At 46.4% G+C, this 24904-nt stretch overlaps 1 protein-coding gene across 1 annotated transcript in view; it reads right to left on the reverse strand.

Annotated features, from left to right (window-relative positions):
• Positions 1-24904, reverse strand: part of LOC121578228 (cadherin-4-like) — a 65938-nt gene that overhangs the window by 34346 nt on the left and 6688 nt on the right. The window contains 2 exon segments of the mRNA XM_041892438.2: positions 6265-6409; positions 18111-18266. Of these exon segments, the coding sequence (XP_041748372.2) occupies positions 6265-6409; positions 18111-18266 (301 nt within the window).

Raw genomic sequence — 24904 nt, forward strand, 5'->3', positions numbered from 1 at the left:
GGCTGCCCTTGAAACTTTTTTGGGTGTGCCAGGACCATTCACAGCTTAGCTCTGTTTAGCTCAATGCTGATTGGCTATTATTATTGTTTTATTTTTTTAATCAAGGGAGGCCAAATGCTCACTGGCTTCCCTTTCATTCAATGCTACGGGCGGCAACAATATCATACTGTTTTTGACCAGACAGCATCAGATAGATGGACTACACATACAGAGACAGAGGGGCGGTGTTTTGTTCACTTGGTTGCTTTCTCCGGTGAGATGCATTCAGCCTCTTACGAATTGAAAGACATTTATGAAACACAGAGAGACGAAAGATACATTATTTTGTATGTTTTTTTTCTTGGTAATTTTTTTGGGGGAAGCCTAGCTTCCCTTGGCATCCATGAATACACGCCACTGGAGAGCGTGGAGGAGAGGAAAATGGGCAGAACGAGAGAGAGATGGACACAAGCATTATTTTAATTTTTTATTATTGTCTCATTCACTTCGCTTTTTTTACCTGCTCTGTTGGAGCTCAGAGCGTAAGAATTTCACTGTCCCTGCGATTACATCTGTGCATGTGATTAATAAACTAATCTAATCTAATCATCTAATCTAAAGCACAGATGCAGAAAGACAGCATGACAGGGATGGAAAGGGAGGGAGAGCGAAGACAAGGCAGGAAAGGGAAGAGGAGAAGAGAAGGAGGGTAAGAGGAGGATAATAACAGGCATTGAGAGAGGGACAGGGAAAGTAGAGTACAAGAGGGATTTGGAGAGGCAGTAGTGGGTGAGAGAATGCAGGAGGAGAAGTATGAGGCCGAGGAGGAGAGGTGAGAAGGAGAGGGATGTGGCAGTCACTCTGTCTGTGTGTCTGGGGACAGAGTGATAAAGGGGACACAAATCACTGTGGTCACACAGAGCTGGCTCTGGCACTACTAGCCCTCCCCGGGCTGTTAACAGACCACACTGCAGCTCCACCCAACACCATACACCATACACAACCCTGCCAAGCCCGGGAGGGACCAATAAAAACCAGCCACCAGAAAATTACCTCCAAATCTGACCGCATTCACACCTCAATGCATGGGCAGTCAGAACAATTTACTGCAATGTCTCTTCACATGTCTTCACAACTTCCTATGCTGAAGGAATTATTAGAGAAGGACATACTTGAGGGAGAAGAAATCTCTTTTATACACTACATGACCAAAAGTATGTGGACACCTACTTGTCTCATTCCAAAATCATGGGCATTAATATGGAGTTGGTCCTCCCCCTTTTGCTGCTATAACAGCCTCCACTCTTCTGGCAAGGCTTTACACTAGATGTTGGAACATTGCTGCAGGGACTTGCTTCCATTCAGCCACAAGAGCATAAGTGAGGTCGGGCACTGATGTTGGGCGATTAGGCCTGGCTCGCAGTCTGCGTTCCAATTCATCCCAAAGGTGTTCGCTGGGGTTGAGGTCAGGGCTATGTGCAGGCCATTCAAGTTCTTCCACACCGATCTCGACAAACCATTACTGTATGGACCTCGCTTTGTGCACTGGGGCATTGTCATGCTGAAACAGTAATGGGCCTTCCCCAAACTGTTGTCACAAAGTTGGAAGCACAGAATCGTCTAGAATGTCATTGTATGCTGTAGCGTTAAGATTTCCCTTCACTGGAACTAAGGGGCCTAGTCCGAACCATGAAAAACAGCCCCAGACCATTATTCATCCTCCACCAAACTTTACAGTTGGCACTATGCATTGGAGCAGGTAGCGTTTTCCTGGCATCAACCAAACCCAGATTTGTCCGTCGGACTATCAGATGGTGAAGCTTGATTCATCACTCCAGAGAACCCGTTTCCACTGATCCAGGATCCAATGGCGGCAAACTTTACACCACTCCAGTCGACGCTTGCATTGGCATGGTCTACTTAGGCTTGTGTGCGGCTGCTCGGCCATGGAAACACATTTCATGAAGCTTCCGACAAACAGTTATTGTGCTGACGTTGCTTCCAGAGGCAGTTTGGAACTCGGTAGTGAGTGTTGCAACCGAGGACAGACGATTTTTACAGGAACTCAGCGGTCCTGTTCTGTGAGCTTGTGTGGCCTACCACTTTGTGGCTGAGCCATTGTTGCTCCTAGACATTTCCACTTCACAATAACAGCACTTACAGTTGACCGGGGCAGCTCTAGCAGGGCAGGAATTTGACGAACTGACTTGTTGGTAAGGTGGCATCCTATGACGGTGTCACGTTGAAAGTCACTGAGCTCTTCAATAAGGCCATTCTACTACCAATGTTTGTCTATGGAGATTGCATGACTGTGTGCTCAATTTTACACACCTGTCAGCAATGGGTGTGACTGAAATAGCCAAATCCACTAATTTGAAGGGGTATCCACATACTTTTGTATATACAGTGCATTCGGAAAGTATTCAGACCCCTTGACTTTTTCCACATTTTGTTACGTTACAGCCTTATTCTAAAATTGATTAAATAGTTTTTTCTCCTCATCAATCTACACACAATACCCCATAATGACAAAGCAAAAAAAGGTTTTTAGAAATTTTTGCAAAAAATAACACACAAAAAAATAACGGCAATATCACATAAGTATTCAGACCCTTTACTCAGTACTTTGTTGAAGCACCTTTGTCAGCGATTACAGCCTTGAGTCTTCTTGCTACAAGCTTGGCACACCTGTATTTGGGGACTTTCTCCCATTATTCTCTGCAGATCCTCTCAAGCTCTGTCAGGTTGGATGGGGCGCGTCACTGCACAGCTATTTTCAGGTCTCTCCAGAGATGTTCGATCGAGTGGCTGGCCACTCAAGGACATTCAGAGAATTGTCCCGAAGCCACTCTTGCGTTGTCTTGGCTGTGTGCTTAGGGTCGTTGTCCTGTTGGAAGGTGAACCTTTACCCCAGTCTGAGGTCCTGAGCGCTCTGGCGCAGGTTTTCATCAAGGATCTCTCTGTACTTTACTCCGTTAATCTTTCCCTCAATCCTGACTAGTCTCCCAGTCCCTGCCTCTGAAAAAAATCCCCACAGCATGATTCTGCCACCCCCATGCTTCACCGTAGGGATGTTGCCAGGTTTCCTCCAGACGTGACGCTTGGCATTCAGGCCAAAGAGATCAATCTTGTTTCTCATGGTCTGAGAGTCCTTTAGGTGCCTTTTGGCAAACGCCAAGCGGGCTGTCATGTGTCTTTTACTGAGGAGTGGCTTCCGTCTGGCCACTCTACCATAAAGGCCTGATTGGTGGAGTGCTGCAGAGATGGTTGTCCTTCTGGAAGGCTCTCCCATCTCTACAGAGGAACTCTGAAACTCTGTCAGAGTGACCATCGGGTTATTGGTCACCTCCCTGACCAAGGCCTTTCTCCCCCGATTGTTCAGTTTGGCCGTGCAGCCAGTTCTAGAAAGAGTCTTGGTGGTTCTAAACTTCTTCCATTTAAGAATGATGGAGGCCACTGTGTTCTTGGGGACCTTCAATGCAGCAGACATTTTTTGGTAGCTCTACGGATAATTCCTTCAACCTCATGCCTTGGTTTTTGCTCTGACATGCACTGTCAACTGTGGGACCTTATATAGACAGGTGTTTGCCTTTCCAAAATCATGTCCAATCAATTGAATTTACCACAGGTGGACTCCAATCAAGTTGTAGAAACATCTCAAGGATGATCAATGGAATCAGGATGCACCTGAGCTCAATTTCGGGTCTCATAGCAAAGGGTCTGAATACTTATGTAAATAAGGTATTTATGTATTTTAATACATTTGCAAATAATTCTAAAAACCAGTTTTTATTTTATAATTACGGGGTATTGTGTGTAGATTGATGAGGAAAATGTGTTATTTAATCCATTTTAGAATAAGGCTGTAAGGTTACAAACTGTGGGAAAAGGGAAGAGGTCTGAATACTTTCCTGTGTATCTCTGGCTTGCAAACTTGATAAAGTCCCTAAGGAACCACAACATGTTTACGATATTCATACCCAGGTGTGTGTTTGTGAATGTAAGGCAGCAGTGTTTGTAACCAACCAAAGCACTCACTGCTGTCTGAAGGTACTTTCCAGCGATCACCATCTCCATCTCTGGGTGGCCCTTCCTGCTAAATGCCCTCCCCAGCTCTGAGTCTCCGTCTATTTGGTCTTAACTCCTCTGTAAACTATCACCCAGGAAAATGTATTCTCCTGCACACAGCACAGAACCAGCAGTCGGTCACACACTCTGGGTCCATTACACTGATTGAAACATCCATGCATTCCTCCATCCATCCATCTCTCCTCACCTTTGTACAGACGTTGGGTTCTAATAAGCCACCCAGGCCAGTAAGCAGTGGAAACTCTTTTAAATCTTTCTCCGACTGTTAGCAAACTCTTCAGGACAAAAAGAGGCCCCCCCTTGGGATGACAAATTGAGTGTATGAGAAAGCACTCAACTGGATTTTTCTTTCTCTCTCATTTCAGAGTGTCTCTCTAAAAGGGCCATGAAAAGGAACTACTTCCTGTCTGTCCGCCACAGAGGGAGAAAGAGGGATAGAGTATAGGACCATGCTCCGAGGAAAGAGGGGTTCATTATACAATAAAATAGAGAAATATTTTTACATCCCCGGCTCCATCATGTGGGTGTTTTCTCTGTGATCTCTTATGCATGAAGAGAGAGTGGTGGTGGTGGTGGTGGTGAGTGTTTGGGGGTTCTTTTTCATCTCCTTCTTTTCATTAAAATACATGGGTTCACCAATATGTCAGTGTAACTTATCAATTTACAATAACCATCCAATAACTTGGAAGTGCTCATGAGGTTAGTGTCCAGCAAGCTCCCAGAATACCCTAATGATGCCACATGGACGGATACACCACTGATCATATTTGTTCCCTGTCTGAATCACAATAACAATTGGATTAGTTCATTCTGTAATTGCATGATTACTTACATGTAAGACTGATCCAATTCAATTACATGCTTGTCTCTGTGTCTCCCAATGGAAGAACGCCTGTGGTGGCGGATGGCAAGCGTGTCATTTCAAACCCAGTTTCACTGATGGATTGATTTGATACACAATGTTGCATCTGGCAACAGCGATAAGGGCAACTCCCCACAGGTCTGTCTCTTTGAATGCTTTTCTATAGCAGCCATAGTAGATGGAGGATAAGCTGTAATACTTCAGAGACACTTTGATATCAGAGTCTTCTAGATACACTACATGTCTTTTCAGAGATGAACACATCACATCTCCCTTTGCTCTGAGCAGTTAGAAAAACATTCTGTCTGATGGAACCAAAAGAGTTACGGGAGGCCCGTTCTCATTACCAGCCTAAAGAGAAGCAGCTTAAAGTTTAAGTGATAAGTTGGATAAAAATGGTGCTGAACTTCTTTGTGTCTTAAATGGTCCAGAAAAGTAAAACCGTCCCACAGAACATACACCAGTGATGAAAAATGGCCCCACTCTCATTTCCTTAAATAGCCAATTAGGCAACCATAGCTTAGCGGCACAACTCTCTCATTTGAAATTCATCATTGCATACAATAGAGGGGAATAGATAACGAGAAAAGGGAGAGAGGAAAGGGAGAGAGGAAAGGAAAATAGGAAAAGGAGAGAGGAAAGGGAGAGAGAAAAGGGAGAGAGAAAAGGGAGAGAGAAAAGGGAGAGAGGAAAGGGAGAGAGGAAAGGGAGAGAGGAAAGCTATATGGTCTATGTAAAAGTACTTGTCAGTGTGTTAACTCCATCATATAATAGTGGGACATTGTGTTCATATTCCACTAGCTATAGCTATAAGAGACAATTTCTGAATAATTAGCTAATAAGCTGTGTGACCTACGTTTTCTTCTTCAACAAAATTGACAGTGTTGTAACCCCAACACACACTTTGTCCTCATATACTAAAAATAACAGGTTTTTATAAGATAGTACCAATCAGTTGAAAAGACAGACTTTTCTAATATGTTTGGTTCTTCTCTTTAATTAGTAGAGTTTGGTCTAGAACAGACAACAGACCCACGCTCCACTGAAGAGAGACCATTGTTACAACGTGTGTGTGTGTGTGTGCTCTTTTCCCTCTCTCTGTTTCTCGCCTGCGTTGTTTCGAAATTCTCCTGAGATTAAACTTTGCAGTAGAACATTGTCTGAACACAAAGTAGACCAACATCTGGCCTTGATGTCTGATTGGTAAAACAAGTGTTCCTCCAACCATGATATGGTGTTCTCTCTGCCTTTAAAATGACCATGCTTCTGTTCACTAGGTGTTCTCAGATATAATTGAAGAAACAATATGCTGTATACAGTCATAGTGTATGTACCTGGCTTAGAGCCTTCAGCCACAGAACCGTTGTAGACCTGGTTCTGGAACTCTGGCCGGTTGTCATTCATGTCGATGACGTAGATGTACAGGTCTATGGGGCTTTCCACCTTGTTCCCGTTCATGTCCACAGCATGGGCCCGCAGCTGCAAACAGAACAACGAAACCATATGAGCAATGTATAAGTCCTGTAAATGCCACAGTAACTTTGACGATAACATCACATAAGACATATTGACACAAACATGACAGCAGACATTGTATACAGGCTGGAATTCATCCTGTAACTGCAATTATTCCTGTCATTGCAGAACTCTTTCACAAGTGTGTTTACTGTAATTGCACACTAGAGAGTCCATGAAAATCAACTATCTCTGACCATTGAATTCCTGCCGTCCAACCTTGATTCTGATTGCTAGTTGTGAGAGGTTTGTTAATTGGAAGCTCCACAACTGAAGCAGTAATTCCAGTCTTTTATTTGTCATGACAGAGAGAGCCTGCTAGAGTGCCTGTGTTGATAATTGCGAATAAGAGAAAGAGGATGTTAGGTGTTGTGTCCAAACACAGATACAACCTGAGGTGTGTGCTGCTCAGTTCACACAGCAATAGCCCCAGAGAACACCTAGAGACTCTATCTAGTCAACACAATTCAAATGGTGTCCGGCTTTTGTTCTCCTAGGGAAAATGGTTGTCCTGAGATAAGCAATTCCACAAAAATTCCCTGTGAATCACAGTGTGGGAAAACGAGAGCGAGAGAGATGGAAGGAGCATGCCTTGTGTAATTCCAGTAATGAGTTACATAAAAACATAAAAACACGGATGGAGATGGAGAGACTGGTGTTGGAGGTTGTCTTTCTCATACACCTTCACAGCCATGTGGGCAGTGGACCCTTTTTATACACTAAGTATAACATTGACTAATAGAATCTCTGTACTATTCACAGAAAGAGGCAATGTTCTTTAGAGGACTTTAGAGTCCCGTGTGTTGTGTGTTCGTTACCCACGGGGGGCCAGTACGAAAAAAACAAAAAAACATGTATGCACTCACTAACTGTAAGTCACTCTGGATAAGAGCTTCTGCTAATTGACTGAAATTGAGAAAAAATAAAGAAATTGAATGGCACAGAGGAGCCTCGAGCTACAGCATCGACACCTGCCTTCTAGAAAAAATGACTCATCTTGCTTTTGTGTCTCTTCCGTGTAGTGTGGAAACACACACACACACTGACGGATGTCACATACCCACGCATGCATGCACACACACACAAACACGCACTCACACTGTATAAACGCGTTCAAACCCTGTTGCTTCAGCCACTTAATATTCGGCCAGACGATGAGTTTCCATAGGCCAGAGCACAACAAACAGACATAGAGAGAAACACAAACAAACAAACAATCCCAATCTGTTTTCTCAGCTGTGGGCTCTGCATGGTGAGTGGGGTAAAGGGGTGGGGGATGACAGAGCCAATGGAAATTTGATCTGAGAGTCTGGAGGAGTGTGTGAAGAGTGTGTGAGCAGTGTGTGTGGACTGCTAATGTGTGGTTTTGGGCCCGTCATTAGAATGCTGGAGGGCGGGCCTGAAAAACACAATCACAGGGGAGAAAACTCAACCAGCACCGCCACAGCAACCACTGATGGGGTCTGTCCAGACACAACAAACCCACAGGCAGAAACATCTTACGCACACACGCACACAGCTACCGGGTTGCAAAGCTGTAGATAATTTACCAAAGTTATCAGAGTCTTTGGTAATTTAGGTAATTAACAGGTAATCGATGGCAATCTATGATAACTTTGGTAATTTTAACTTGAATAATAAAAAATAAAGAAATCATATATAGTATTCATTTTGTATATGTGTCCGTATTGTCCATGAGTTTCTAGTGGATAGACCATATGGTTCAAGAGAAAATAGCCTGATTAATGAAAAAAGCATCTAATCAACAATGGCTTTATTTTCAAATAACTCTGCAACACGTCCAACTATTGATTTTTTTCACAACTGCCACCAGTTTGGCGCCAAAACATTTACAACAAAGACATATTGACATAGTAAAATAAATAAAAGTGTGTCAAAAAAATAAATGATATTTCATGCTGTAACCCTCATTTTAACCACCAATGGTATTCAATAAGTTGATGATTTATATTTAGGATAATGTTTTACAGCTTTATCATTATATTTAAAAAATATACATATCTTATTTGATTACTTTCTATATTTTACATGTGATAAGGACACCCAGAGGGCCAGATATAACTACAAACACCAGTAATATACCCTTCATCACAGACACACACACACACACACACACACACACACTTCTCCGGGATGGCTCCCAGCTGCTCTCTCCCTACAGCTGTCTGTGGAGAAAAACTAAACTTCACCCACACGTTAACCTCAGAGTTCATCTTCATCTGGTGGAAGTATGTCAAAAACACCAGTCAAGTCTTTCTTGTCGAAGAACAGACCAGTACATAAAAAGTTATCTTCGTCAACCATGAGCAGTAAAACCCGAGAGCAGAGAAGGTTCTCAACAGGTAACTCATCAACTGAGAGTCTAGTGCTAATTGACTTAACACTGACTGTGAGTGATGATGCTCTCTCTTTCTTACCTGGTAGGTGACTAACACAAGGATCTTCTCAGGTTCTAACACCAGGCTCCTCTCAGGCTCTAACACCAGGTTCTAACACCAGGCTCCTCTCAGGCTCTAACACCAGGTTCTAACACCAGGCTCCTCTCAGGTTCTAACACCAGGCTCTAACACCAGGCTCCTCTCAGGATCTAACGCCAGATTCTAACACCAGGCTCTAACACCAGGCTCCTCTCAGGATCTAACACCAGATTCTAACACCAGTCTCTAACACCAGGCTCCTCTCAGGATCTAACACCAGATTCTAACACCAGGCTCTAACACCAGGCTCCTCTCCGGATCTAACACCATATTCTAACACCAGGCTCCTCTCAGGATCTAACACCAGATTCTAACACCAGGCTCTAACACCATGCTCCTCTCAGGATCTAACACCAGATTCTAACACCAGTCTCTAACACCAGGCTCCTCTCAGGCTCAGGGTTGTTTATAGTTGTTTACAGTTGCAAGTCCTGTCCACTAGACTGTAACAAGCACCCAATGACCTGTATAACTTATTGATCCCTCCCATGCCAAGAGGTGTAGCAGAAGGTGTACTAACATCCACCAGCCTCATAAAGAGACCAGACAACCTTGCCAGGTTAGACCTCCACCTCCACCAGATGACAGGCTCTGGAATAGTGACTGATACTGTAGGAGTAATGACAGACAGGAGCTCATCTGGAACTAAATGGACCAACAGGAACCCTGAGAGATGGGTGAGTCAGGCCAAGGTGAGAGGGCTGCCAAAAGCAGGGAGGTCTTAGAGTTGGCTGCTAATCTCTTATGGAGAACTGTGTGTTTTAAGTGCTTGTAATAAAGATAAACACATTTTTTATGAGCTGGTTTACTAAGGTACTTGATATCGTGTTATAAGCCCATACGGGCTGAGCACCAATTGGTGTAAGACATACAAAAAAATTAAATCTAATAAATCAAATCATGTAATATAATCGTGTTTGCAATAGGGCTATCAGAACGTGAAGTGTTTTTTGAGGTGGTAGTGGCATTGTTGTGAGATGTTGTGAGCATGTCTAAAGTGTGCAGTAAGAGTTCTATATCGTGGAGCTCCGCCCCATAGGGGAGCTCTGCTCCTATTGGTTTACCCACTGCCCTAAGGCAGCATCAGCCTGAGACACAATTATGCACACACCTGCAGCCAATAGGAGTACAGGTGTCCCTATAAGAGGGGATGCCTCCCCTCAATCAGCCTCCCTTTATCTTCAGCGACTGGACTAGACTGAAGAAGCCAAGAAGAGACGAAGAGAAGACTCAGGACGAGAACGCCGTCGATTTTCCAGTCATCGACGGCGTCCAGCAATGAGCACACCAGGAGATTTTCCACCCCCAAAAGCTCTTTTCAGAGCTCAATGCAGATGCTCCTCCATGGCGGCCGGCGACTCCCACGACTTATGTTTCGTGTGTTTAGGGTCCCAGCATGCCAAAGAGGGCGTCTGCAGTCCCCCTAACTGCGCCTCCTGCGCCCTCCTTTCTACAAAGGAGAGGAAGCAGCGCTGGGCGTTTTTTAGGGAGGATATCCCCCTAGAGGACATGTTGTCGATACTAGCCTCTGCTTCAGAGGCGTCATCTGACGGCACAGACTCAGGGGATGATGGGGACTATGAGGAGGAGGCTGACATTCCTATGGAACAGTCAGACCCCGTCCCTCATACATTCAAGCCCCCCTTTCCTTTGGTTAGCGAGAGGGCTTGTAGTTCCTATGGTGATGACGACACAGGCTCTGAGAAATCAGAAGCCCTGTCCTTCGCCACAGCGTCTCTGAGAACGGACTTTCCTGGTCTCATTGAGAGAGCTGCTAGACGGCTGGAAATACCGCTGCCCCCTATTCCCTCCGCACCGGAGGTTGACTTAATGGAGGGCGGCCCTTATTCCAGGCCAAGAAGAGCGCTAGAGCCACTAGCTCCTGCCATGCCTTCATTGGCAAAATACGTTGAGGGCTCATGGGAGGCACCTTTAGCGGCGCGTTCGCCGGCTAAATCGTACCTCCCATTCACTAGAGTGGAGGGAAGGTTCCAGGGCCAAGCTAAGGGAATCCCCAGGTTAGAGAGCGCCATGGCGGCGTATCTCGTACCGGGTTCGAGTCCCTGGCCCTCTTCCAGGAAGGCCACATTGCCATCTCAGAAGGACCGTCTCACAGCACAGCTGTTAGAGAAGTCCTTCAATTTGGGAGCCCAAACTGTAGCAGCAGCTAATAACATTGCCCTCTTGGCAGCTGCTCGGTCCCATTTAACCACGGGTAAGACAGCGCTGGAGCCAGAGGAGGTGGAGGAGGCGTCTAGGATTTCTGGCGCCATCCTACACCTAACACAGACATCGGCCGTCTGCTCGGGGAGGTCCATGGCCACCTCGGTGGTCGCGGAGCGACACCTCTGGTTGTCCCTGACAACCATGAAGGAAGCAGACAGGACGTCCCTTTTGAACGCCCCCCTCTCTGACGACGGGCTCTTTGGAGTCGCCGTCAAAGAGGCGACAGAGGTTTTCTAAGGAAAAGAAGCAGCTGGCCAGACACCTGCCACTGGCAGAGAGGTTAGGCCCTGCACCGTCACATAGACCATCCACTTCCGCCCCCCAGAGTACAGCGAGGCGGCATATCCGGCGCCAGTCGGCGGCCACAGGAGGCAGGAGAGCGGGCCCAGCCCCCCCAGCAGCCACGGTGGCCCCATTGCAGCCGGCGAGGGAGGTGGTGAGAGCGCCGACCTGGGCCCCTAAGGGAGGCCACAAGAGGAGGCGCACATGACGGGACGCGGGGGAGCGAATGGAGGACACGTCATCCTTGAACGTGACCACTGTTCCCCCCCACCCTTCGGTTGAAGGGATGGGTGATGATGTTAATGCTTTTGTTGATGTGTTGAATAAAGAGTTGGCTCCACCTGACTTTGTCAAAAAAGAGCCCCTTTTCCATAATACGTCCGAGAGCATTCAAATCTCACCCTCTCTCCCCTACCACTCTAAGCGCCGTTCAGCCCACCAAGGGTGCGTTGCTGAACAGGCATTCAGAGTAGGTACACATAACACTTCAGGTATAAGAAGTGCTTCACATAGCAGACGGCAGTCTTTGTCAGACTCTGACATGATGACGCAGTCGCTATTTGGGGATGGCGCACTATCACAGACTAAGGTCTCCGTTAGTGCGATTCAGACCCATGCTGCGTTCACGGAGGGCCCGATTACCACGGTCACGAAGGTGCCCAGTGTATCGGCGCCCCCACTTCTTTCTGAACGCGCCAATGCTCACCACACTGAGTGTAGTTCAGCCCACCAGAGGTGCAGAGCTGAACGCACACAGGAGGTGAAAGGAGGAAAGATACCAAGACGCCGTCTTGGTTTATCTCAAAGAGACCTCACATTAGAGACTCCAAGGAGTACTGTAGTGAGTGCCTCTCATAGCAGGCTGCAGTCTCAGTCAGGAGACATGATGACGCAGCCGCTATTTGGGGATGGCGCACTATCGCAGACTAAGGTCTCGGTTAGTGCGATTCAGACCCATGCTGCGTTCACGGAGGGCCGGATTACTAAGGTTACGGGAATAACCAACGTATCGGCGCCCCCACCTCTCACAGAACGCGCTAATACTCACCACACTGAGCGTGACTCAACCCACCAGAGGTGCAGAGTTGAACACACACAGAAGGTGAAGGTTAAGAAGGTATCAAGGCGCCGCCTTGTGTTACCTCATAGAGACCTCATATTACAGACTCCTAGGAGTATTGTAGTGAGGGGCTCTAATAGCGAATTGCAGTCATCTACGATGATGCAATCGCTTGCTGGGGATGGTGCCCTGTCGCAGGCTGTGGCCTCGGTCAGTGCAATTCAGACCCGCGCTGCGTTCATGGAGGGCAGGAATACGACGGTTACGGGTTTAACTGACGTCTCTGCCCCTCCTTCTGGTTCAGAACGCACTAATGTTTTCTTTCCCTTTCATGGGAGGCCCGCCTTGGGCTGTTCCACCACCTCAGTGTTGGGGAACAGCGGCGGCAAGGGCCATTGAGGAATACAGATCCTTCCTACTGAATGTACCACAGCTTCGCGCTCGGCCGCTTTCTCTGTATTGCTGGCAGTGGCAGCGAAGCTGCACCCTCTCACGCTGGCTAGAACAGACGTTGCAGAAAGGTTATGCTCTCCAATTCCATCGGACCCCACCCCCATTCAGGGGAGTGGTGGAGACGGTGATGAAAACGCCCGAAAAAGTGGCCGCTCTGGTTTCAGAGATTTCGGAACTTTTGGCGAAGGAGGCGGTCACAGTGGTTCCCCAGGAGCAAAGGAACAAGGGGCTATATTCGCCCTACTTCCTGGTGCCCAAAAAGACGGGGGGAATGAGGCCAATATTGGATTTACGCATTCTCAACGAGAGCGTAACCAAACGGCCCTTTCGAATGCTAACGACAAAACGTCTGCTGGAATGTGTCCAGGAAGGAGACTTTTGTACGAGCATAGACCTAAAGGACGCGTACTTTCATGTGCCGGTACAGCCGCGTCACAGGAAGTTTCTGCGATTCGCCTTTCAAGGGGTAGCGTACGAATACACGAGGATGCCATTTGGGTACGCCCTGGCTCCTCGCACGTTTTCCAAGTGTGTGGCGGCGGCATTGGAACCGTTGTGTCGTCAGGGAATACGGCTACTAGCCTACCTAGACGACCTACTGGTTCTCGCCCCGTCAGCAGAGCTGGCGATCACTCACACAACACAGACAGTGATTCATCTCACACGTCTGGGGTTCGCTGTGAATTGGAAAAAGAGCGCGCCCTGGCCCAGTCATCAGATTGTCTACCTGGGGATACAGCTAGACACTGTAATGATGAGGGCTCGAATTTCGGACCCCCGAAGGGTAGCCTTGTTGCTAGCCCTGAGGAAGTGTCGTCCGAATCACACGGTGATGGCACTGTCGATCATGTCACTCTTGGGTCTCATGTCTTCAGCCCACTCTGTGGTTCCACTGGGACTCCTGCACATGCGCAGGATGCAGCGATGGTTCGCCCAACTAAGACTAGACCCATTGCGTCAACGTCATCAGTTGGTGGTGGCTCCCCTCTCGCTCAGTGCAGATCTGAACTATTGGAGAAACCTGCGCGTTCTCACGCACGGAGTCCCGATAGGCAAAGTGTCCTCTTACATCCCAGTGTTCACAGATGCGTCTCTGACGGGATGGGGAGGGACATGTCAGACCCAAGCGATAGGAGGTGTGTGGCCTCTTTCGAGTCGCCACATCAACCTCTTGGAGTTGGAAACGGTTCGACTGGTTTTTACCCACTTCGCGTCTACCCTTCGGGGTCGCGATGTGCTGGTCTGGTCAGACAACCGGACCACAGTAGCCCACATAAATCGCCAGGGAGGAGTCAGGTCTCCTGCTCTCCATCGGGCGGCAGAGGAATTGTGGCTGTGGGCTCACGAGCACCTTCGCTCATTGAGAGCAGCACACATTCCGGGCTACTTGAACGTAGGAGCAGACCTCATGTCAAGAGGGGGTCCTCGAGACGACGAGTGGTGTCTGCATCCGGACATTGTTCTCCAAATTTGGGAACAGTTCGGGAGAGCCGAGGTGGATCTATTCGCTTCACGTGTGAACGCGCAATGTCCCCTATGGTTCTCTCTGAGGGAACAGGAAGAACCGCCACTAGGTAGAGACGCCTTTGCGCACCACCCGTGGCCGAGAGTTCTTCTGTATGCATTCCCTCCGCTGTCCTGCATTCTCCCACTGTTAGCCAGGGTGAGGTCAGGAGGGCTGTCAGTGATACTGGTAGCCCCCGATCACCCAGGGGCTCCTTGGTTTGCGGAGATGAGTCAGATGTTGATTGCGCCACCTTGGCCAATTCCACATCGACGGGACGCGTTGTCTCAGGCGGGGGGCACGATAGGGCAGTTGCCCATAATCGGCCAACCACTGAAGGCCTGGCTGCTGAGAGGGACAGGCTAGAGCACTGTGGGTTATCTGATGCGGTGATCAGGACCATACAGGGTTCACGTGCCAGTTCCACTTCTAAGATGTATGCTAGTAGATGGAACGTGTTTTCACAATGGTGTGTCACACAAGGTGTAGACCCCATGAGCTGTCAGGTTGAGAGTATTCTCTCTTTCCTACAGCTTATGTTTGACAAGCAGCGATCGCCCGCCACCATTAAGGTGTTTGCAGCGGCGATTTCAGCTTGTCACGAGGGGTTTGGAAGAGACAATGTCTTTAGCCACCCTCTAGTGTAACGTTTCCTATTAGGAACGCGGCGGCTTAGGCCAACACCTAGAGCCACGCTTCCTCAGTGGGATTTGGCTTTGGTACTCGAAGCGCTATGTAAGTCGCCGTTCGAGCCATTGAATCAAATACCCCTCAAGATGCTGTCTTTGAAGACAGCACTGTTGCTCACTTTGACTACGGCTAAGCGTGTTAGTGATTTGTGTGCTCTTTCGACGAGACCCGACTGCCTGGCCATTAATGGCGATCTGAGCAGAGCGGTGTTACGTCCTAACCCGGCATTTGTGCCGAAGGTTATTAGGAGTTCATATAGATCACAGACCGTGGAGCTGTGGGCTTTTTCTCCTCCTCCTCATAGAGAGAGGAGTGAGGAAAGGCTCCATCGCCTGTGCCCAGTACGCACCTTGGCGTGTTACGTCGAGCGCACAGCAGCGATTAGGTCATCCCCTCAGCTGTTTGTGTGTCATGGTGCTGCTGCACTAGGTAGACCACTTTCGAAACAGCGTCTGTCTCATTGGCTCTGTGAGGGCATTGAGACAGCTTAAGAGGCAGCGGGGCGACAATTGCCTCAGGGTATCAGAGCTCACTCCACTCGTGGAGTAGCAGCATCTACTGCCCTTTTCAGAGGAACAGGGGTAGAGGATATATGTAGAGCGGCGTCATGGTCAACACCGTCTCCATTTATCAGTTTCTATCTCTTGGATATGTCTTCTAACTCTTTGGCTCAGTCTGTACTCAGCGTGGCTGAAGGGAGACTTTGAGCTAGGAGGAGAGGAATGCAGGACTGTGGAGACAGGGTCTCTATCAGGTCCGCTTCTGATAGAAGGACATATTTTTTGCATGACTCACTGGAGTGAGGCGGAATGATGGGGGATAATAGTAGTAACTTGGTTACAATACTATTAGACCGGTCATGACAATTTGACGGAATGTGACGTCATCTATCTGCTTGTTCAGATTAGTATGAATCATGTTCTGGGATCTGCCCACTAATCTCTGGGGTTCCATTGATTGAGTGAGGCGGCCTACCGTGTACACAATGTAGGGTGACACTTTGTGTCATTCCATTAGTGGTCGGTAGTATTGTAACAGGATATTGAGGTACCATCTATCTGCTAGTACAGATTAGTATGGCCCACTAGTCATTGGTGTTGCCATTGGACTAGGTGGGGCGGGTTTTTAACCGATGACGCAGTATATTGTGACACTTGTAGGGTGACAGTGGTTACAGTACTGCGGGAATTGGTTGCAGCCATTGCTAGGCCTGACCTTTTCATTTTGATGGGAAGTGTTGGGCTCGGCAGGGAGTACATTTTGGAGTGCTACGCTCCGCCTTAAACCAATAGGAGCAGAGCTCCCCTATGGGGCGGAGCTCCACAATATAGAACGATTAGTTACCGGAGTGTAACTCCAGTTCTATGAGTGGAGCGGAGCCCCATAGGACTTAAGGCCCTGCCGACCCTCTCTAGTCTCGCTGAAGATAAATATCTCGGGTGGCTGATTGAGGGGAGGCATCCCCTCTTATAGGGACACCTGTACTCCTATTGGCTGCAGGTGTATGCATAATTTTGTCTCAGGCTGATGCTGCCTTAGGGCAGTGGGTAAACCAATAGGAGCAGAGCTCCCCTATGGGGCTCCGCTCCACTCATAGAACTGGAGTTACACTCCGGTAACTAATCGTTCACAGGGAACATGTTCCAGTCTGATGGGGGTAAACAGGCAACTGTAGACAATGTGTGTGATCCCCAAACACAACACCCAGAACACCGCCTGTTCATTAGCAGTGGAAGACGAACACACTCCTTTTCCAAGCCGTCTTTCTTTCTGCTGAAAAACCTAAATCTAGCCTAATTGACAGCTTGAGTGGCTGCAGATATCTGTGCTTTGTCAAGGCAATCTTTCTTTCATTTCACACAGAAAGGAAAGTCTGGCCCAAACAAGACAGTGTTGGTAAAGGGCTGTACTCAGAAAATGAGATTTCACTCAGCCTTTTGCTCGGTTCACACTACACAACTTCTAAAACCATAACAACTTGGACGTGCTCACATTTCGCGATATCCTTGTCCCAAATCTTTCATTCCGTCCATCCTCAACCAAAGGACGTGGGTGCTATCATTACACGATGATTCCCTAGTTGATCCTGCCCTGGGTTTCTCGGTTGTCGTAGGAAAAAAATGACGACACGCAAACAGTGAGCTGCTTTATTAGTGTGCACATTATTATGTGCTGAAACATTTTTAAAAAGACGGAGGCGCAGAATATGGACTTAAAATGAAATAATAATGATAATATGAAATCATGGTAGGAGTCCTGGTAGGGCGCAGATGTAATATTGGTGGAGTTCGTTTTGCATGGCCCGGTGCCCCGGGTGTGTGGCGATTTCAATTAAGGGCCAATGGAATAGTCTAAAATATTAGAACTCCGCCCAACCGGAGCACCGGGCCATGTAAAAGGAACTCGCCCATTGAAAAGGCAGCTGCGTTCTCTCCACAGCACCACGAATATGTCTTCCATCACCTCGGTCCACACAGTGCGTGTTGTTGTTGCTTTCCTCTTCTCCATCATTATTTTGGTCTAACATGCTGAACGCTCATTGGCTATTGGCAGCAATCCTTGCCCAATCGCATCATAGCACTGCTCATACATCCAGATGCACAACCAAAATATCGTACATGTCAGAAAATGATCGGGATATCCGACAGGGGTCTGGAGAATGGAACAGCCATCATCGGTGCGTCCTTGACCCGCTCAAACTACGGGAGTCCCGGCGTACTGATCCTAGCACAAGTTCATAGGATTTCACCCCGATCATGAACATTTGTCTGGGATGGCAAAAAAAGTGGCGAATTCGTGGCAAAATTGTGTAGTGTTTGCCTGCCATTACTGTGTCACTGTGATTGTGACAGAATTACGGCAGCCACCCTGCACAGACAGATAGACGGACGGACAGACAGAGAGACACACAGACAGATGTGTTGAGGGACAGTAACAAGCACTGTAACTCACATGGTAGGAGGCCCTCTCCTCTCTGTCCAGGGGTCTGGTGACAAACATCTTGCCGTGCACAGGGTCGATGCTGTACACGTCAATGGGAGGCTGGTCCGCCCCTGCTCCAGTGATGCTGTAGCGGATTCCTTTCTCCAGGTCCTGGTCCGAGCGGATCTGGCAGAGGGAGATATAAAGACTATGTATAACATGTTGTATGAGACAAGCACGGCTCAGAAAGGGTACAGGGCAATATTTGTGGTCCTTTGTAATTCAGTTGGTAGCGCATGGTGCTTGTAACGCCAGGGTAGTGGGTTCGAATCCTGGGACAACCCATACGTAAAATGTATGCACACATGACTGTAAGTCGCTTTGGATAAAAGCTTCTGCTACATGTCATATATATAGAATATCACCCTGTGTTGTTTTGACTTATCTGACGGTTTAGATTGAATGAGAGCCCCAAGGTTACAAGGTTGGTCATGCAGATTCAAGTGAGTCACAATATAAAACTGTCAAGAGCACTTGACAGGGAATATGATGAAATGTATGATACTAAAGAAGATGTACTGTGAGGCATGCATCTGCTGTGATCAGCCTAACACTTCATTACGAAGAGAAGCCCTTTGAGGACTGAACTCAAAGGAAGGGTTACTAAATGTGCAAGTTAGAGCTAAAGTGGTACAGAGAAATCTGTCTGCTTGTGATAATTGGTGTAGCGCAGGTGAGATGGCATATTGAAGATTAGATTACATCTACTTTTAAGTGGTGGAAAGTTTAGACAATTTTCTCTCCATTTTCAAATGTTTTTTTAGGGCAAATTGTTTCTGTTTTTCTGTTTAGAGAATTATTATTTTTTCTCAGTGGATTGAACCATCTCCACGGTAACAAGTCAGGAGGAATCACACATTCAAATGGAAAAAATAAATCCTCTCTCTCCCTCCTATGCAATTTTCTTGGTCTGTGGGGCTGGAGATCATGCGTGAAAATGAAATTACTTCTTCCGACGACCGGCAACTGGCTTTTGCATAAAACATTTCTCTGTTTGAACATGATACCCTTCTCTTAATACACATCCATCCTACACTCACTCACTACCTGCCACAGCAATCTACTTTCCATGAGCTTTCACTGTCGCCTTTCCCATTTGCAATCAATTCAAATAGGAGGCATAATGGCTAATATACAGGTAACTACCAACATAAAGTGTCTTAATACGGCGTTGGGCCACCATGAGCCAGAACACCTTCAATGCATCTTCGCATAGATTCTAGAAGTGTTTGGAACTATATTGGAGGGATGTGACACCATTCTTCCACTAGAAATTCCAACATTTGGTGTTTTGTTGATGGTGGTGGAAAACGCTGTTTCAGGCGCCACCACAGAATCTCCCATAAGTGTTCAACTGGGTTGAGATCTGGTGACTGAGACGGCCATGGCATATGGTTTACATTGTTTTCATGCTCATCCGGCATTTTTATACATCACCGTAAGCATGATGGGATGTTAATTGCTTACTAACTCAGGAACCACACCTGTGTGGAAGCACCTGCTTTCAATATACTTTGTATCCCTCATTTACTCACGTGTTGCCATTATTTTGGCAGTTACATGTAGATGTGTTGTGTGCAACACTTCATCTTTCTGAGATTGTGTGTGGGCAGGAGGGCATTTTATCACCGCCGTTATCTATTAAAGCACTCAGGCAACTCTGATCAGTGTGACTGACTGACTGTAAGCACTGTTCTGTGATGATTACTCTCTCCATCTAATCAGACGTATTCCTCTTCACCCACAGACCCACATCTCTATTCACACTGACTGGATGTGGCTATGCAACACTGGAATTTCAATCTCAAACTCTGCATATGTTTCAGAGAGAGGATATGTAGAATAACAGACAGCTCACACATACTGCTACCTTGAAATAATATCACCTCTATCAAGAGGTGAGCAATGTACGGAGGCCGTATATTCTTCCCTATCCAAAAAATGTAAAGTCAAATATATTTGTAAAATACACATTCTAGTTGCGGAAGGGTACAGAATTATTTAAAAGAGCGGGAATAGCTACATACAACAGTATTTCTCCCCTGTGTACACATGAGGCAGCTCTGTAGGCACCCATGTCTGTGTGCACGGAAGTGTTTGACAGGTAACGGATTCACTCTGTGGGCTCTAACGTGTGGATCAAAAGAACTATTTCAGTTGAATCATTCAGGAGGCCGCCATGTGAAAAATACACATATGAAATTTCCACATGCCATGGATCCGCATCCACAGATTCCACACCCAGGCATGCGGTGCGCTCTCTTCATAGAACATCAAAGCCACGCTGTGTCGATGACAGGTTAGTTTAATAGGCCCAAGAGGAAGGAAGCTTTCACATGTCACGTCGCTTCTGCTTGTAGCTGCTTAGAATTCCACTTTAAGGCCACCTGAGACCAGATGTCACATTCTTGGAGTGTCTCTTAATGAACACTCTTTGTATCGATAAATTGAATAAATGAAGAGGCACGGAGTCCTGGGACTCCCCTGAGTGACGACTGCTCAATTGAGTTGTTTGAATGGAGTGCTAATGATGAACGGCTCTCTCTCTCTCTCTCTCTCTCTCTCTCTCTCTCTCTCTCTCTCTCTCTCTCTCTCTCTCTCTCTCTCTCTCTCTCTCTCTCTCTCTCTCTCTCTCTCTCTCTCTCTCTCTCTCTCTCTCTCTCTCTCTCTCTCTCTCTCTCTCTCTCTCTCTCTCTCTCTCTCTCTCTCTCTCTCTCTCTCTCTCTCTCTCTCTCTCTCTGATTGGATAGACTAGAAGACGTAAAGGATCTGTCTGACAGAACAGAACAGACATCTGATAAGTGACCCATTTGTAGTTCTTTAAGAGTGACTGCCTTAATTACTGACAACTGTGGCGAGATGAAGAATCAGATGAGAAATTAGCATTCTGTTCAACTCTCCAGGGAGAAAGAGAGAGAGAGACAGCAAAACACAGACAGAATCTAAAGGAATACATTTCCATTTATTTAGCACTGCTGTGCCTCCTCTAATTAGTTCACTAGTGGGAACTTTCTAACAGTCTGTCCATTTAATTGATTCAAGTGTTTCTGATTGTGCCTGTCAATTTGATGTCTACACTGATAGGGACTAATTTGATGTTTAGTTGATGTTGGTCATCTTATTTCTTTCTTTTCAACATTGACATTTTTTCATCCTCAAATTATTCGCAAGAAGCCATGAATAAATCAATGAACAAAGAAGGACAATTAAAGAGCTTGTGGACAGATATATTCAGTAATGGATGTACTTTTCAGAATGGACTGAAGGAGTAGGAGTTTTTCCTACTGTCGCTTTGCTTCCAGTAATCCATTATGTTCTATTGTGAGCTGCAGTCACCTAAGGGGTCATTATTTGTTACTGTGTGCTACAGGCTAATGTCATATATAAATGGGAATCTGAGGTTTACACACTTTGATATTTTTTTCATGTCTCACACACATTTAAATGTTTGAAGGCCGGGCCGTACATATTCCTTCACTCTATGACGTCTCCCTCCTTTATTTTCATACTTTTTATGGGCTCCATCACCTTGCCTCCTCCGAGTGCAGTCCTCGAATACCAGGCGTGGGGGAGGGTGTCAAGTGGTGCAAAAGTCAGATAGAGACTCATTCAATATGACTAATCCCTTCAGCTAGCTAAGTGCACGGGTACAATTATCTAGAACAGGGTTTCCCAAACTCGGTCCTGAGGTCCCCCCTAGGTTTCGGGTTTTACCCTAGCACTACACAGCTGATTCAAATAATCAAAGCTTGATGATGAGTTGGTTATTTGAATCAGCTGTGTAGTGCTAGGGCAAAAACCAAAATGTGCACCCATGGGGGCCCCAGAACCGAGTTTGGGAAACGCTGGTGTAAAGTGTAAATAGAGGGGAGATAGTTGTAACCATTACTAGCTAACGTTGTCATTAAAATGGCCACTACTTTGTACCACTCTCTACTGTGGAGAAAGATAAAGTAGTACTAGTCTGAGGTGGCACCTCAACAGTATATGTAGAGAGAGTCAGAGGGATAGGAAACAGTGGTGTTTATATCTGCACAGTGGCCATCAGCCCTGAGACGTTGGTGGCCGTGCGTTGCGTTGGATAGTAAGAGGGAGTGATGACAGACAGATCGGGCAATGTCAGCCACTCAGGAGACAGGAGATGACTAAGCCTTCTGGGAACCTCTCCGTCACACTGCAGCCGTCACAACTGTCACCCCTAATTAAGAGCTCTCTGCAAATATCTGCATGGCTTTAATGGGAATTGTATGTGATACCGCCATTTCTTCTCACTGTCTGACTGGATAGCTAATGCACTCGTTCCCCTTTTCCCCGTATTCTCTCTACTCCCCTCTGTCTCTCTATAAGTCGCTTTCTTTCACTCTCTTAGATGCACATACGCATGCACGCACACACAAACCGATGTCTAAAGTACCTGCTAAATAGATAGAGTGCTGTTCACAGGCTTTCCTTTAGGGGGCGCTACATATGATCATACAGGGCAGTGACCAGGATGGATACTGTCTCATAGGGGCGTCTAGTGTCTCTGATTACAAGTGGCTAGATGATTGAAGTGATATTCAAAGACAGTATAGAGTACGAGAAAAATGAAATCCCAGAGAAGCACAGGAATCACTGAATCATCTCTGTTTTGTGCAAAGCCCTTTCATTTTGATGATGCATCCTTTTTTCATTCAATATCTTTGTTCCTTTTGTTCAACATCAGGGAAATGGCAAAAGTACATGCTTTGTTTGACTCCCCCTAAATGTAAGTTTTGTGTTGCTATGATCTTTCCTGCTGTATGCTTGTCTGTCTTCAAAGAGCTGACAGAAAAGATATCCCTGGTTTTGATGATAGAGAAATTCAGATTCTAGCATAGGGCATTTATTACAAACAAAGTGACAGAGAGAGGGGGAGACAGTGGGAGGGTGGGAGGGAGGTGTAGAGAGAGAGAGAGAGAGAGAGAGAGAGAGGAGAGAGAGAGAGAGAGAGAGAGAGAGACAGAGAGAGAGAGAGAGACTGTACATACTGAAATAAAATACCAATTAGGGGATATTCAAAGCTCAAGTTGCCAGCCTTCAAAGTTTTCCGTCCTCATACAAAATAAAAGAACAACCTTACATGCAATAATGCAAGCATATAAAAACATGCCAGTTTAGTGGCACTGGAAAACAAAATGAATTGTTGAGATATTTTTTAAAATAGTCACAGTGGATGTCTGTCTGGAGAAGGAGCTGCAGTGAGCTCAGGTTTAATATCTCTCAAGTGAGAGCCACTGACAGCCACAGTCGCACACAGTTATCCCTGATCCCATAAAGAACAGCTGTGTCCGCGGCTCTGCACACAGGGTACTCCATTATGGATCGGAAGCTGAATGGGAAATGAACAAAGCACAGTGCCAGGGCACTGAAATATGGATTTTTAGTTTCTGCTCTCTCTCCTTCGTTACCCCCTCTCCTCTTTCTCCCCTCTCTCCCCTCTGTTCCCTCTCCCTCTCTGCCCCTGCTCTCTCTCTCTCTCTCTCCCTCTCTTTAGCTCTCTCTCTCTTTCCCTCCCTCTCTGTCTCTGTCATTCCCTGAACAGGTACCACAGAGAGGAGCTCCATCAATATAAATGAGCAGTAGTAGCCACCTGAGGAGGAGATATTCCTGGGCTGCTATTGACATTCACACTCAGACATTCTACTTCATTCTACTCCACACATGATGTCCTATTGAGCTAAATCCTCTCAGCCCACAAAGCAGCTTGGCCTAATCCTCTACTGCAATAATTGGCCAAATGTCCATTACTTTATCTCAGTGAAAAGTTGAAGGATATGTGGGGACATGATGCATAGGTTTACTTCTTTGTGTATTCGACTTCTCTCCCTAAGAGATGCTTTGATCTAGGGTAAGAGAAGAGAAAAATACCCCCAAAAATATCAATTATTTTTACTGTCACATACACCCGACAATAGGTGAAATGTGTTGTTTCACAGGGTCAGCCATAGTAGTATGGTGCCCCTGGAACAAATTGGGGTTAAGTGCCTTGCTCAATGGCATATCGACAGGTTTTTCTACTTGTAGGCTCGGGTATTCAAACCAGTAACCTTTCGGTTACTGGCCCAACATGCTAACCATTAGGGAGATAGAGTTAGGTAAAAAAACAAAGAGATGAAGTAACAGGAGAGAAAACAACTTCAGAGAAAATAAACCTACATCTGCAGGGATACATCTCCAACCTCATAGTCATATCACACAAACAGGCTACATTTTACTTCAGCTTTACAGCGCCAGCAGCACTTTCACAATACAAATACCTTCACATTAAAGATGCCTTCAGAGAGACTTCATGTCTTCACCGAGAGGCTCTGAGCTTGAGAGTAACCTTGTTGCAAACAGATAGGAATTTCTTGACATTTTCTTTTTTTCCCCACCTGGTCTTTCTCTGAAATATTCTACAAAATGGTGGTATGACCATTGTATCGCACGCACAAACACACACACGTATGCACGCAAGCACATGCACACAAACATACCATTACCCTGACGGAGGTGCAGAATGTGGGGTAGAGGGGATAATTAGAAAGAGTATAAATATGAATGGAAATGAATTAAAACAGACTAACAACCCCAATTATTACATTAGCCGACCAAGTTCAGAGAAGCCAGCAGGACTTTGTTGAAATAGACCAGTGGCCTCTCTGCATTAACAATCATCCCCATTCAGGAAGAATAGAGTAGAAACAGCCACACATTCTGCCTGCAGTTCAGACTGCAGTATAAAGCCAGCCACATTCCCTTGC

The sequence above is a fragment of the Coregonus clupeaformis genome, chromosome 12 (assembly GCF_020615455.1).
Source record: "Coregonus clupeaformis isolate EN_2021a chromosome 12, ASM2061545v1, whole genome shotgun sequence".
NCBI classification, from domain to species: Eukaryota; Metazoa; Chordata; class Actinopteri; order Salmoniformes; family Salmonidae; genus Coregonus; species Coregonus clupeaformis.